Genomic DNA, 15,873 nt, shown 5'->3' on the forward strand with positions numbered 1-15,873 from the left:
ACATCTCCCCTCTAGCTATCGCCCCATTTCTCTCACGAGTAGTGTATGTAAGGTTTTGGAGCGTATGGTGAATTACCGTTTAGCTTGGTGGCTGGAATCCCGCAGTCTTTTAACACCTGCCCAATGCGGATTCCGAAAGCATCGTTCTGCAGTTGACCATCTTGTTGCTCTCTCCACTTATATCATGAACAATTCCCTCCGGAAACGCCAAACGGTAGCAATATTTTTTGATCTGGAGAGATCATACGATACCTGTTGTAGGACAGGCATCCTCCGCACACTGTTTTCTCTTGAGGCTTTCGAGGTCGGCTGCCCCTTTTTCTTCGCGAATTTATGGCAGAGCGCACCTTTAGGGTGCGGGTGAACACTACTCTCTCCCGTACCTTCTCCCAAGAAAACGGGGTACCCCAGGGCTCCGTGCTGAGTGTTGTACTGTTTGCCATTGCCATCAATCCTGATGTCTCGGGCTCCCTCTTTGTGGACGATTTTGCGATCTACTACAGCTCTCAACGGACCAGCCTTCTTGAACGACGTCTTCAAGGATGTGTCGATCGCCTCCACTCTTGGAGCATCGAAACCGGCTTCCGTTTTTCTCCCAGTAAGACCGTTTGTGTCAATTTTTGGCGACGTAAGGAGTTTCTTCCACCCTCCTTACATCTAGGACCTGTCAAACTTCCGTTTTCAGATGTCGCTAAATTCTTGGGTCTTATGTTTGACAGCAAACTGTGCTGGTCCTCCCACGTTTCCTATCTTTCGGCTCGCTGTCTGCGATCTCTCAACACCCTCCGTGTCCTGAATGGTACCTCCTGGCGAGCGGACCGAGTGGTCCTTCACCGCCTCTATCGCGCCTTAGTGCGATCGAAATTGGAATATGGAAGCATAGTCTACTCCTCTGCTCGGCCGTCTATTCTTCGGCGTCTCGACACTATCCACCACCGTGGATTACGTTTAGTGTCTGGAGCTTTTTACACCAGCGCTGTGGGAAGCCTTTATGCTGAGACTGCTGAACCTCCGATGTCCAATCGGCGAGCAGTCCGTCTGTGTCGTTATGCTAGCCATTTGTCTTCCATGCCTGCTAATCCGGCCCATGACATTTTTTTCGACGCCTCCTTGGATGTAGGGTATACAGGCCACCCTTCCTCCCTACTACCACCAGGAGTCCGCTTCCGTCAACTGCTCCATTCTCTTTCCTTCCGCTTTCCTAAAACCTTCTTGACAACTTGGGGTACAGCACCGCCTTGGCTCCGTCCCCGGGTCTGCCTGCTCCGTGACCTTTGTCGATTTCCCAAGGATGGTACCCCTTCACTTGTTTATCGTCGGGCATTTACTGCTCTATGTGCACAAATGAAGGAAGCCACATTTATTTACACTGGTTGCTCGAAAACATCGTTAGGTGTAGGGAGTGCCTATATTGTTGGCGACACCCCAAATAGATTTCGGCTTCCCGACCAGTGTTCGGTTTATACTGCGGAGCTTTACGCTGTTCTCCAGGCTGTCCAATACATCCGCCGCCATCAGCGGATACAATACGTTATCTGCTCAGATTCTCTCAGCTCTCTCCTCAGTCTCCAAGCGCTCTACCCTGTCCACCCTCTGGTCCACCGGATTCAGGATTGTCTGCGCTTGCTCCACCTGGGGGGCGTCTCGGTGGCGTTCCTCTGGCTCCCAGGACACGTTGGTATCTGTGGAAATGAGGCGGCCGATATAGTGGCAAGGCTGCAGTCTCTCTTCTTCGGCCAGCTATTCAATCGATTCCCTTCGCCGATCTACGGAGCGTTTTATGTCGTCGTGTTGTTCTTTTATGGCACGCACATTAGTCGACACTTCCCCATAATAAATTGCGGGACGTGAAAGCTCTTCCCTGTGCTTGGACCTCTTCCTTCCGGCCGCGTTGTCGGGAGGAGGTAATTTTAACTAGACTCCGGATAGGGCACTGTCTTTTTAGCCATCGACATCTTTTGAGCGGCGATCCTCCCCCACTCTGTCCCCACTGCTCTCAGCTGTGGACGGTAAGACACCTTTTAATTGAGTGTCCCTATTTTACTCCGTTACGCGCCCGTCTACAGATGTCGCCTGATATATCGTCCATTTTAGCAGATGACATGCGCTCGGCTGATCGCGTTCTCGAGTTTATTAGTGCCAGTGAGATGACGTCAGTCATTTGAAGCCTTTTTTGGGGACAACCAACCCCTTTCTGTAGTGGATTTTTAAGCCTTCCTTCTGCTTTTAGTTTCTCCAATTTTATGACTTTCGTTCCCATTGCTGCTGGTTTCCATTTTCGTTTTTTACTGTTTCCTAAGTCACGGACCGGGCGCTAATGACCATAGCAGTTTTGCGCCCTAAAACCAAAACAAAAAAAAAAAAACCTGAAAAGGCGGACATACTGGTGCAAAATGACGTCCCGATACACCTGACCTGTTACAGTTCCTCTGTCAAAGACATGCAGGGGTGTACGTGCACCAATTACAATCCCACCCCACACCATCAAACCACGACCTCCATACAGGTCCCTTTCAAGGACATTAAGGGGTTGATATCTGGTTCCTGGTTCACGCCAGATGAAAACCTGGCGACAATCACTGTTCAGACTACACCTGGACTCGTCCATGAACATAACCTGGGACCACTGTTCCAATGACCATGTACTGTGTTCTTGACACCAGGCCTTACGAGTTCTCCTGTGACCAGGGGTCAGTGGAATGCACCGTGCAGGTCTCCGGGCGAATAAACCAAGTCTGTTCAGTCGTCTGTAGACTGTGTGTCTGCAGACAACTGTTCCAGTGGCTGCGGTAAGGTCCCGACGAAGGCTAGCTGGCCGTCTGCGGACACTGATGGTGAGATATCAGTCTTCTTATGGTGTTGTACACAGTGGACGTCCCGTACTTAAGCGCCTGGACACGTTTCCTGTCTGCTGGAATCTGCACCGTACTCTGACATGCACCAACACACCTCTGTGTAAATGGACTGCTGCCAGCGCCATCGTGCGACGACCGCAGATCAAATGCACCGCATTGTTATACCCCGAGGCGATTTAAACCCGCAAACCGCCCACCAGAGCATTGTTTCACCACGTATCAGCATTATTTATGAGCATGGGTGTAGGTATTGCTAAAAAAGGACTTTAAAAGGCATTGTTGGCTCTTTTATTTGGACTGCAGCTACGAAGCATTTGAAATGTGCTGTTTAACACGCTGTTCTCTCTCTCTCTCTCTCTCTCTCTCTCTCTCTCTCTCTCTCGTGTGTGTGTGTGTGTGTGTGTGTGTGTGTGTGTGTGTGTGTGTGTGAAAGCTCTGGTCGTTATTAATTTCAACACATACTGATCAGCCAGAACATTAGGTTCAAGCAGTTGATTGTACGTGTTATTCCACTTTCCACCGTCCGCATCGGAAACGGATGCAGGTTTTCATAGCATTTGTTCTGCAAGTTTTTAGCATGTGGGCGGAGACTGATACCACCCACGTTCACACACAGGTAGTGCAATTTATTTAGACTGTGCGGTAAATTTTGAGGAATTTGACGTATAACACTTAACATCCGGAAAATTGTGAAATCTTTTAAATCTAATTCATAAATACAGTCTTCAAATCACCATATCACATTTTTCCGATACGTGGCATAGTGTTGTCTACGTAGTTCTGCGTAGTCAACGCGTACACAACTTTCCCACTAAAGCGCGCCCCGCTAAGCACAACAGCGCAGGCGCAGCGCTCGCCCGTCTCCGCACTACGAGATGGCACTGCCTTAGAGACGGACCAAATTCTGCTTCCGCCGATGCGCGTATTAATATGTAACGCAGCCAATGAGATTGCTGCTAACGTAGAACCTTTTCTCCTCGCAGATCACACTCGCGCAGTGATACCTGAACGCGCGAGGTATTATAACGAGTGTACAGACCTCCGATTAGTCAGTCTGCAATTGTCTGCACCAGTCTATAGTCAGGTTTCAGTCTGCACCTAATAAGATTACCATATTTCTGTACATAGCCATGAAGATAAATGAATAGACACTTTGTCAAGTATCAGAGATATGTGAGTATAAGACCAAAGGAACTTCATATTGTCAATTGTAAACAGCATCCAGAATCAATTTACGTAATGTCTATGCTTTTTATTATTTTAATAAATGTGTGTGAAAATTAATCAAGTTCTGTTTAAAGTTGGTCACCGTCAATCTGCTACTCCAAGCGTGCAAGTGGCATTTCTATCGTCTGACCTAACGGCAGAAGATAAACGCGCCACCATAAGACCACGAGACATATAGCTGCACTCGCCTACTTTGTTAGAGTGACAAGTCAAATAATCTGATGGTGTGTGTACCGAAGGTCTTACAGTACGCACACCACACATAGAAACTTGTTTTGCTGGAAAGTTCAGCAGCCATCAGCTATGAAATGATGAGCAATATCACTGAGGTAGTCTACAGTTTATGGTGCCTTATGTAACAACCACAGGTTTCAGACACGACCGTGTGACTGTACCCTATAGTACAATATTGTTAGCGTTGGCGCCTGTCTACATCTAATCACACAACAGTTGGTGCGTGAGATGCCATTCGGAAGTGGACTACGTACAGAGGAGCCATGTTCCATGGTACTGTCTTGACCAACATGTTGTTACTTTACGCATCCAATCGGACGTAATGAATTTCTGTATTGATGTTATTAGAAAAATGTTCATAATCCAGGATTAGTTAAGGTATGTCGCATACGATAGGTAACATATGAAGTTACGTCTGATTGTTTATTAACCACTCCACTGCTCCGGACGTATATATACGCATATCGTTTCTGTGCTCCAGACGTATGTATACGACTTCGTACGAAAAATATTTACGGTAGTTCCGTACTACAATCGTACAGATACGTCAAACATAAGTCGGAGATGATTTGTTGCACAAGTACCGGCTCTAATTCTTGGAATACTGGGAATTACCCGAACGACTTATTGAATGCTGAATTCTCTTTAGAAGCCACTTGTATCGTAACATTACCCAATTTCTGTGCTGCGCTTTCCGTGTTATCGAATAAAATGACACAACGTTGCCGTCCGTTTACTGAGGCTTCTACATCAAACTGACGACGAAGACTTCTTCATGCCTAATGTAGCTGATTACGGTTGGACAAATAGCGATGCCGATGAGCCTGTAGGTGAATCCGTCACAACAGTTTTTTAAAATATGAGCGAACCAGCATACATTGAACCAGTAAATGCAGATCGATTTTTTGTTACCATCGCTTCTTCCTGCGATTCCGAAGAAGAGCCTGGACATATGCCTGAACAATCTGCTGAAAGACACAAAAACTCTGATTTGGATCCCAAAGTGTTTAATTTCGATAACAAGTCATTCCGGTCGCAAAAGCATCAATTTAGATGGTTCATCTACTGTACATGCCTGCTTCCAAGTTTTCTTAACCAAGAAATCGTGAACTGCATAGCTGAGCAATGTAATTTATATTACGAGCACCTTTGTAAAACGACGCCAGTGAAAATCAAGACTGGGACGTTGTAAACCACAAACACTGATGAAATTTACTGTTTCCTTGTCGTTAATTTTCTGATTGCTCAAGTGAGAAACAATGAAAACAGTTACTGGATAAACGATCCGTTAATGTCTACCCCAGTGTTTGTGCAAATCATGCCAAGGGAAATGTACCTTCTGTTACTAAGAATGTTACACTTTTTGATACAATGAAGACCCTGGAGATGACAAAACTGGAAAATTAGAAGAATTGTGGATCATTTGAGAAAAGCGTATCCAGATGCCTTCCATCCCTTTGAAACTTTGCGCACTGACGAAAGTTGAGTCCTTTAAAAAGTTCATGTCTTTTTCAGGCAGTGCATTCCATTCAGATGCCATAAATTTGGCGTAAAGGTTTTTGTGTTGTGTGATAGCGTTTCTGGATGTTCAAATGGTTCAAATGGCTCTGAGCACTATGGGACTTAACATCTATGGTCATCAGTCCCCTAGAACTTACAACTACTTAAACCTAACTAACCTAAGGACATCACACAACACCCAGTTATCACGAGGCAGAGAAAATCCCTGACCCCGCCGGGAATCGAACCCGGGAACCCGGGCGTGGGAAGCGAGAACGCTACCGCACGACCACGAGCCGCACATGCAAGCCACCTGCTCAGACTAAATGCGCAGTGAAAGGGTTGAGATAATAAACACTGAGAAATAAAAATTTTTTTGGGTGTAAACCAGAAATGGAAAATAGCATTAACTAAATTTTTCATCTCCTGTGGTATGAACCGGATAGTGTCTCAGCTAACTTAAATTGTGCTTCATATAAAAATTGCATCTCAGTAGCTTCGTACTTAATAACACAAAGAATCAATAATCGTAATGATTTGTTTCAGAACGGTCTCAACGCCCTACACTTGGCCTCCAAAGACGGACACGTCGCTGTCGTCACTGAACTTCTGAAACGAGGTGCTTCAGTTGACGCCGCAACCAAGAAGGGCAATACTGCGCTGCACATTGCTTCACTTGGTAAGTAAAAAGCTCTCCTATTGTAAAGCTCTCAGGTAGACGGTAACGTGCTCAAGTCATATTATCTCGTCTTTGCTACACGTCAGACACCACTGGCTTATTTCACGAAGTAACGAACACGTCTCACGTTAGTTTTGACTTCAAGTCCCTAGTGTATCCGAAAAGACAATACGTATTTAGTGAGCCTCTGCCTCTAGCGTACCTCCGGAAAGCTACACAGGACTTCTGGAATCCATGCTATATTGCAGCAGGTGGTCATCAGTGTATCAAAGTGATCAAAGGCCTTGCTGAAAACCACGCTCCAATACATACCGCAGTCTCCATTGTACGCTTTCCTTGCTACCCGCTACAGGTCTGTGCGTCGTGAAGTAGGGAATAGTAAAACTTTCGGACGACATCACATGTCAGTTCTCATATTGTGCTCTTGTCACAGCTGACATCCCTTTTAGGCATCAACTCGATTTATAAGAAGTTTACACTATCGACTCTGCCGTGGCATTCTGCATTTGTACACTACTAGACATTAAAATTGCTACTCCAAGAAGAAATGCAGATAATAAACGAGTATTCATTGGACAAATATATTATACTAGAAATGACATTTGGTTACATTTTCACGCAATTTGGGTGCATAGATCCTCAGAAATCAGTACCCACAACAACCACCTCTGGCCATAATAACGGCCTTCATACGCCTGGGCATTGTCAAACAGAGCTTGAATGGCTTGTACGGGAACAGCTGCCCATGCAGCTTCAACACGATACCACAGTACATCAAGAGTAGTGATTTGCGTATTGTGGCGAGCCAGTTGCTCGACCACCATTGACCACACGTTTTCAATTGGTGAGAGATCTGGAGAATGTGCTGGCCAGGGCAGCAGTCGAACATTTTCTGTATCCAGAAAGGCCCGTACAGGACCTGCAACATGCGGTCGTGCATTATCCTGCTGAAATGTAGGGTTCCGCAGGGATCGAATGAAGGGTAGAGGCACGTCTCGTAACACATCTGAAATGTAACGTCCACTATTCAAAGTGCCGTCAATGCGAACAAGAGGTGACCGAGACGCGTAAGCAATGGCACCCCATACCATCACGCCGGGTGATACGCCAGTATGGCGATGACGAATACACGCTTCGAATGTGCGTTCACTGCGATGTCGCCAAACACGGATGCGAACATCATGATGCTGTAAACAGAATCTGGATTCATCCGAAAAAATGACGTTTTGCCATTCGTGCACCCAGGTTCGTCGTTGAGTACACAATCGCAGGCGCTCCTGTCTGTGATGCAGCATCAAGGGTAACCGCAGCCATGGTCTCCGAGCTGATAGTCCATGCTGCTGCAAACGTCGTCGAACTGTTCGTGCAGATGGCTGTTGTCTTGCAAACGTCCCCATCTGTTGACTCCGGGATGGAGACGTGGCTGCACGATCCGTTACAGCCATGCGGATAAGATGCCTGTCATCTCGACTGCTAGTGATAAGAGGCCGTTGGGATCCAGCACGGCGTTCCGTATTACCCTCCTGAACCCACCGATTCCATATTCTGCTAACAGTCATTGGATCTCGACCAACGCGAGCAGCAATGTCGCGATACGATAAACCGCAATCGCGATAGGCTACAATCCGACCTTTATCAAAGTCGGAAACGTGATGGTACGCATTGCTCTTCCTTACACGAGGCATCACAACAACGTTTCACCAGGCAACGCCGGTCAACTGCTGTTTGTGTATGAGAAATCGGTTGGAAACTTTCCTCATGTTAGCACGTTGTAGGCTTCGCCACCGGCGCCAACCTTGTATGAATGCTCTGAAAAGCTAATCATTAGCATATCACAGCATCTTCTTCCTGTCGGTTAAATTTCGCGTCTGTAGCACGTCATCTTGGTTGGGTAGCAATTTTAATGGCCAGTAGTGCAGTTCCGAGGACCCTGCGTCCTCTCGATAGACCAGTACGTTTTGTAATAACTTTCAGAGGCCACAGTCTTTATCAGTGCTCTCCAACTCCTCCAGCGCTATCGGTAAATTTTATTTTTCTATCAGCATTATGTTTAGCAGAACAAGTTTTTGTATCTGGTCTGTATGCTGTTGCGACACGGGATAGAATAACAGAACCAAATGACCCAGTGGTTAGTCCACTCGACTCACGTTCAGGAGAAGCTGCTGTAACACCCCGTTTGTTGCTTTTATCTTTTTATATCGACCTGAAGTTGGATTGCTTTGGCCTCGGCCATCGGACTAATAAAGCGAAGAGTGTTAACGGTAGGGAATCACGCGTCATAGGCATTCCTACTGACCTAGTGAAATGCGGTCCTCCCACTACAGTTAATGGTCCTATTACTTCGATAATAAACGAAGTTATGACTGGTTCGTCTGAAATGACACAATTCTAGAGTCAATCATTCCGCAAAAGGAAAAAAAACTCAAATCCCTATCGCCTAGTTCACTCGCTCACAGTAATGATTTGGAGGTACCGATTATTTTACTATCTGCTCAGTTTCATTTAACTTGAGAAAACTGCTGTTTTCATACGGAATGATTTGAGTTTTTTATCTCGACCCACTCAGGAAATGTGTTACCGCTACTGTTGCCAGCAGCCTTAGTGGCTGCTTTTACACCACTTTACTAGGAAATTTACTCTTGGCGCGTAAAAAATAAATCCTAAACTGGTACTAACGTTCAGGGTCGCGCTCGTGCTTACTGTCGCAGGTGTTCAGTAATGAATAAACGTGCAATCAATTACAGATTTCGTGTAAGTTCACTACACTGATAAGGCGAATTCTGTAGAAAGGGCACGGCCGATTTCCTCTGCCTATTTGCCCTTTCCGAGGATTTGCTGCGTCTCTAAAGACGTGGCCATCGCTGGGACGTTAATTTCTAATCTCGCTTGTCGCATGCTCCATACACTCGTAGTAGATCTGTGACTGTTGTCAGAGACGAACGTGACAACTTGCACTCGTTGACACTGTGCAGCCTCTAAACATTTTCAGAGCTGTTATAGAAGAGGGGAGAAATAAAATAAAACTTGAGCGAGTTTCAGAGAATTCAAAAGTTTCGGAAAGGAAATGGTCATCTGCCGTGTTTACATAATATACACCACGTTATGCTATATCAGGCCGAAGGCCGTTTTCTGGGGGAAAAGTGATATCTCCACCATCTGTTCACCAAATCTTGGACTTATTAAATTTGCAAAAGTTCCGGAAAACTATTTGCCTCGTGATGACTGGGTGTTGGGTGATGCCCTTAGGTTAGTTAGGTTTAAGTAGTTCTAAGTTCTAGGGGACTGATGACCAGAGATGTTAAGTCCCATAGTGCTCAGAGCCATTTGAACCGGAAAACTAAACAACGGATCTAAATGGGTAATGTTTAGTTTTGCATCATAGCTTTTAAGCATTGAACCTGCACATGTGAAGCAATCCTTCGAATTTTACAACAGACCAACCGTTTCCATACAGGATTTATTGGCGAATTTGGTAAACTTGTGTGTAGTTCTCAATCCAGTGTTGCATTAATAGACCAAGTAGTAAAAAAGACTGCTGTTCGTCAGAGAGCAACCGTTCTGTCCTGTATCCAGACCTAACAGTTTTTAAAACGTTACACAGCTCTCTGTTACGAAAATTATGCTTTACGGAGTGTGTTTTTGAGACTAGTCAAGTAGTAACTCATGGAATGCATAGGAGAAGCGAAAGGGTAACGCAGAAGTATCGTAGTTACAAAGTATTATTGAACCGGCTTGAAAAACGAACATTTCTCAATGTTATACTGAAAAGGGCCGTAATTGTTTTAAAATACTTACGGAAACATGTGTGTGTGACGTTGCGTCTCTCGCAATAATGGAATTCTGATTGAGTAGAAAACAAAAAGAAAAGGACCAGAAGTTTATTATTGCTCGTACGAATTATAAAAAAATCAGTTCTCTGTTATCTGACTGCGAGTTAAAAAAAATCTCTAACGTCTCCTATAACTGTTCTGCAATGCTCCTGTACGCAACAAACTATTTACCTCGTTTTGCCGCCGCAGCTGCGTGATCAGCAACATGTTAAAATATTTCAAGAGCAATATTGCGATGCATGCAAAGTGCAATGCATGGACTAATTGCAACAACTACTGCCATATTTTTTATAAATAGAAATTGAATAATCAGGACGGGTTTGGTCAACTAGCCATAAACGGTGTAAAAAAAAATGAAAGAAACGAATGAAGTCTATTATATTTGCAATATATTCTTCAAACACTGACAAACTTTACACAGAGCTTTAATTATTCCACAATGTCTATTCTCAATAAACACGTTTCTGTCCACAACAAAGATTCAATTATTACTCTCAATGTATGTTTACACAAATGTGACAAAATCCCTCCTGTGCGCAAGAAATCCAAGACTACGTGCGGCAAAAAGGCAAATTACCAAAAAATCCTCAATTAATACCCAAGACTCCTCCGGCGCTACTAGAACGATGACCGTAGCCTGCCCTCTCATGTCACGCGGCTTTTCTCCACCGCACGCTGCGTCCGACCACTCCCGACTCCCCTCGACAACTGTTCGCTCGCTACTACTCGCGATAATACACTACTGCACATTAAAATTGCTACACCAAGAAGAAATGCAGATGATAAACGGGTATTCATTGGACAAATATGTTAGACTAGAATTAACATGTGATTACATTATCGCGCAATTTGGGTGCATACATCCTGAGAAATCAGTGCCCAGAACAACCACCTCTGGCCGTAATAACGGCCTTGATACGCCTGGGCATGGAGTCAAACACAGCTTGGATGGCGTGTACAGGTACAGCTGCCCATGCAGCTTCAACACGATACCACAGTTCATCAAGAGTAGTGACTGGCGTATTGTGACGAGCTAGTTGCTCGGCCACCATTGACCAGACGTTTTCAATTCGTGAGAGATCTGGAGAATGTGCTGGCCAGGGCAGCAGTCGAACATTTTCTGTATCCAGAAAGGCCCGTACAGGACCTGCAACATGCAGTCGTGCATTATCCTGCTGAAATGTAGGGTTTCGCAGGGATCGAATGAAGGGTAGAGCCACCGGTCGTAACACATCTGAAATGTAACGTCCACTGTTCAAAGTGCCGTCAATGCGAACAAGAGCTGACCGAGACGTGTAACCAATGGCACCCCATACCATCACGCCGGGTGATACGCCAGTATGACGAATACACGCTTCCAATGTGCGTTCACTGCGATGTCGCCAAACACGGATGCGAACATCATGATGCTGTAAACAGAAGCTGGATTCATCCGAAAAAGTGACGTTTTGCCATTCGTGCACCCAGGTTTGTCGTTGAGTGCACCATCGGAGGCGATCCTGTCTGTGATGAAGCGTCGAGGGTAACTGCAGCCATGGTCTCCGAGCTGATAGTCCATGCTGCTGCAAACGTCATCGAACTGTTGGTGCAGATGGTTGTTGTCTTGCAAACGTCCCCATCTGTTGACTCAGGTATCGAGACGTGGCTGCACTATCCGTTACAGCCATGCGGATAAGATGCCTGTAATCTCGACTGCTAGTGATACGAGGCCGTGGATCCAGCACGGCGTTCCGTGTTACCCTCCTGAACCCAACGATTCCATATTCTACTAACAGTCATTGGATCTCGACCAACGCGAGCAGCAATGTCGCGATACGATAAACCGCAATCGTGACAGGCTACAATCAGACCTTTATCAAAGTCGGAAACGTGATGGTACGCATTTCTCCTCCATACACGAGGCATCGCAACAACGTTTCACCAGGCAACGCCGGTCAACTGCTGTTTGTGTATGAGAAATCTATTGGAAACTTTCCTCATGTCAGCACGTTGTAGGTGTCGCGACCAGCGCCAACCTTGTGTGAATGCTCTGTAAAGTTAATCATTTGCATATCACTGCATCTTCTTCCTGTCGGTTAAATTTCGCGTCTGTAGCACGCCATCTTCGTGATGTAGCAATTTTAATGGCCAGTAGTGCACGGTTTGGTAAATGTAGTTTCGTTTGATCTCCAACGGGAATAATTATTTCAGAGGCTCTGCCCAGTGATTGCAGTCGCAAGGCTAGTACGTCTCATGCCCTCTCCCCATAGGATGTCAGTCGTTTCTGGAATGTAGGAAACCTCCTCCAGCACTCGGAAATGAATTTGTAAGACTAATTTTCTTAATAGACATAAGAGATAATTCACTGTTAAGCACCGGAAGTTCGGATTGTGCACAAGACACAAGGGGACCCTCCATACTGTAAATCACGGATTTTCAAATATATTGTAGAGGCACTTACCCTGATTAACTGGCTATCCGGTGTTTTTAGCGACGGGCCTTGATTTTTGAGAAAATTGATTTTGAAGTACTCAGGGTAAGTGCCTCTAAAACATATTTGAAGCACATCAAAATCCGTGATTTACAGTATGGAGGGTCCCCTTGTTAGACTGTAGGTTTCTTGTAACACATTATCTCATCCAAACTGAATTTACTATATCGTCAATCCTGTCAGTATGCTATTACTCAAGTAACACAGTCTAATTTCTTCCTCTCTGTCGTCCATGCTTTTTATTTTAATGTCACGCGCAATTAATATGGCCGTTTTGTTCTATAACGCGTTCTTCGAGGAGCCCGTGCCCTCCTTTTGTTGCCAGCATATTTGTACCTCCACTTCAAGCACTCTTTCGATTTAGTTATTCCTTCCGTCTGTATCACTTTCATTATCGATAATAAAGTCTGCCTTTCTGAATATTCTCCTTCTACTCTGAATTTCAAAACCGCACGGTACGGTGTATTAACGTAAATGTTCCTCCAGCCACAGCGAAGAGTGGTTACCACCTATTAGTTTATCCGTGACAGGCTATCTTAATATCGCCTTATCTGTCGGTTAACTAACCCAGTGCATTCTTCGGGCATTCTTTAGGGTGGGAGGATTGCCATTTATACGTTTCAAAATGTTGTGGTGACCTGGTGTGCAGCAGTGTTTGAATTTACTATTTACAAGAAACAGTAGTGTAATTTTATGACGTATCTTCAAAATTGACTGTATGTAGCATTCTAGTGATTCGGCAGAGAAGAAAGTAGCACAGAATCGCTCTTTTTTCTTTATTTAACGCTCAGCTTTGGAAGTTGTGAAAAAGAAATGGAGAATGTGATCCTTGAAACTTCTCCAGAAAATTTAGGGTACCATTGAAAGAGGAAATTTTTATACGCCCGAAAATTGAAGGAGCGTGGAATGAACAGTACTTAGTTATGCAAAAACGTTAGTCATTAAAACACTTCCTGTGTAACTCATGAAGGACTATCACTACAGACAGACGTACAGTGCACACAGCTTAGTTGCTGATCACAATGTGTGCAGATAGACTTTTATTGTATGTTCTCCTTACATTTCTAAGTTTATTGCAATTACTTCCACTTTAATCTTCAGTTAATAACATAATAAATTAATTATGGTCAGTGTTTACATGCGCCCCTGGAAATGTCTTGCAATTTAAGGTTCCTAACTCTGTCTCATAATTAACCTGTAAAATACTGTATCGAAGTTTGCTCCCGTAACACTGTTTTGCAATTGTCGTTAGTTTTAAGGATTAACACCTTGTTGACAGAAAAGTTGTTTGATATTGGACTTGACATAAAGTCTTCATTTGTGTGGATTTGGTCAAGCTGCTACTGAATACCTGTCCAGCGTTTCACCATTGCATTTCCCTCTATTAAATTAGCTTTCTACAATTGGTAAGTATGGTTAGAAATACATATGTTCAAAATTATATACGTAAAACACTGATATCGATTTGGTGTAATAATTATGGAACATGTTCGTTCCCCACGAGAGTCATAGTCCTATAGAAAACAGAATCTAGCTTGGTGAGGTTTTTTCTCGAATTCCGGATAACTTACCGTACAGCTCAACACTTTCGCCTGGTAAAGGAAACGTGTAATTATAGAATATCGCTGCGGGTTTTCCAATGTAATGAGAGCTCGCTTGTAAAAAGAACGCATTACCTCTCATTGTCAATGAGGACAATCACCGTATTCCAAAAGAAACGTTAGTCATGCCTCGCGAAGTATAATAGGACTGAATATTCACTATATGAATTAATGGCACGGTAGTTAACGGCAGTAGCTCTCTCGCTATTGACAAATTAATGTACAGGGAGGTCCAATCGTTAGAAAATTACAACACATTTCAGGAAGACTTGCGTATTATCATTGCGTGGTACAAAATAGAATATGAGCCTAAAAATAACTAACTGTAAGCCAATGCGCGTAAGTAGACGGAAGACTTAATCTTGTTCGGCTAAACCATCTCCTTTTAGTGACTGTACACAGCTAGTGGCCGCATTGGTAAGGTACTGGACTCGCAGTAGCGACGACGGAGAAGCAAGTCCTCCATTTTTGCTTAAACTACTCGAGTAAAGTGCAAGGATGGTTGCTTTGAAAAGGATGCAGCCGATTTCCTCCATCTGTCTCCAATTGCAGCTCGTGCTCCATCACTAATGATCTGGTGGTCGCCGGGACGTTAAGCCTTTCTTCGTTCCTTCCTTCCGTCACTGGAAGAAGGAAGGAAAGAACAGTACTGCGTAACGTCGCGTCGACATCGAGGTCATTAGAGATGGAGCACAAACTCGGGAAGTTTCACGGATGGAGAAGGAAACCGCTCATGCCCTTTGAAAGGAACGATCCCGGCATTTGCTTGGGGCCATTTAGGGAAATCATGGAAACCCTAAATCAAGATGGTCGGACGGGGATTTGCACCATCGTCCTCCTATATGCGAATCCAGTGTGCTAACCTCTCGGTTTCAGTCACTGGAATCAGCTGCGGCTGTCAAATACAAAAGGAATCCATCCAGTGTGATTTAAAGCGAAACAACGATCATAACCACGCAATTGAGGCGCGCGCGCGTGCACACACACACACACACACACACACACACACACACACACACACACACACACACACGAATTCTCATTGTTATCCATCATTATATATATTTTTCGCGCTTGGAATGTTGTCTGAATCTTGCGGTTTTTTTTTCTTTTTTCCTTAAGAATTCCTTGTCAATTAAGTATCATGCTACTTCAGCCCCTGAAAGTGGCTGATAAAATTAGGGAACTAATATACAGGCTGACTCAGCTGCCTCTACCAATGTCGTTTTATACAAACCGCAGTGTTATATCTGAACCCCAGACACTACACTCGAGATTTTCATATCCTCTCGCTCGCCAAGCGCAAACTATTACACACTACTGGCCATGAAAATTGCTATACCATGAAGACGCGAAATTTAACCGACAGGAAGAAGATGCTGTGATATGCAAATGATTAGCTTTTCAGGGCATTCCCACAAGGTTGGCGCCGGTGGCGACGCCTACAACGTGCTGACATCAGAAAAGTTTCCAACCG

At 44.6% G+C, this 15,873-nt stretch overlaps 1 protein-coding gene across 1 annotated transcript in view; it reads left to right on the top strand.

Annotated features, from left to right (window-relative positions):
- Positions 1-15,873, top strand: part of LOC126249149 (ankyrin-3-like) — a 602,141-nt gene that overhangs the window by 272,474 nt on the left and 313,794 nt on the right. Inside the window, exon 4 of the mRNA XM_049950803.1 lies at positions 6,363-6,495. Within this exon, the coding sequence (XP_049806760.1) occupies positions 6,363-6,495 (133 nt within the window). The remainder of the gene's footprint in view (positions 1-6,362; positions 6,496-15,873) is intronic.

The sequence above is a fragment of the Schistocerca nitens genome, chromosome 3, assembly GCF_023898315.1.
Source record: "Schistocerca nitens isolate TAMUIC-IGC-003100 chromosome 3, iqSchNite1.1, whole genome shotgun sequence".
NCBI classification, from domain to species: domain Eukaryota; kingdom Metazoa; phylum Arthropoda; class Insecta; order Orthoptera; family Acrididae; genus Schistocerca; species Schistocerca nitens.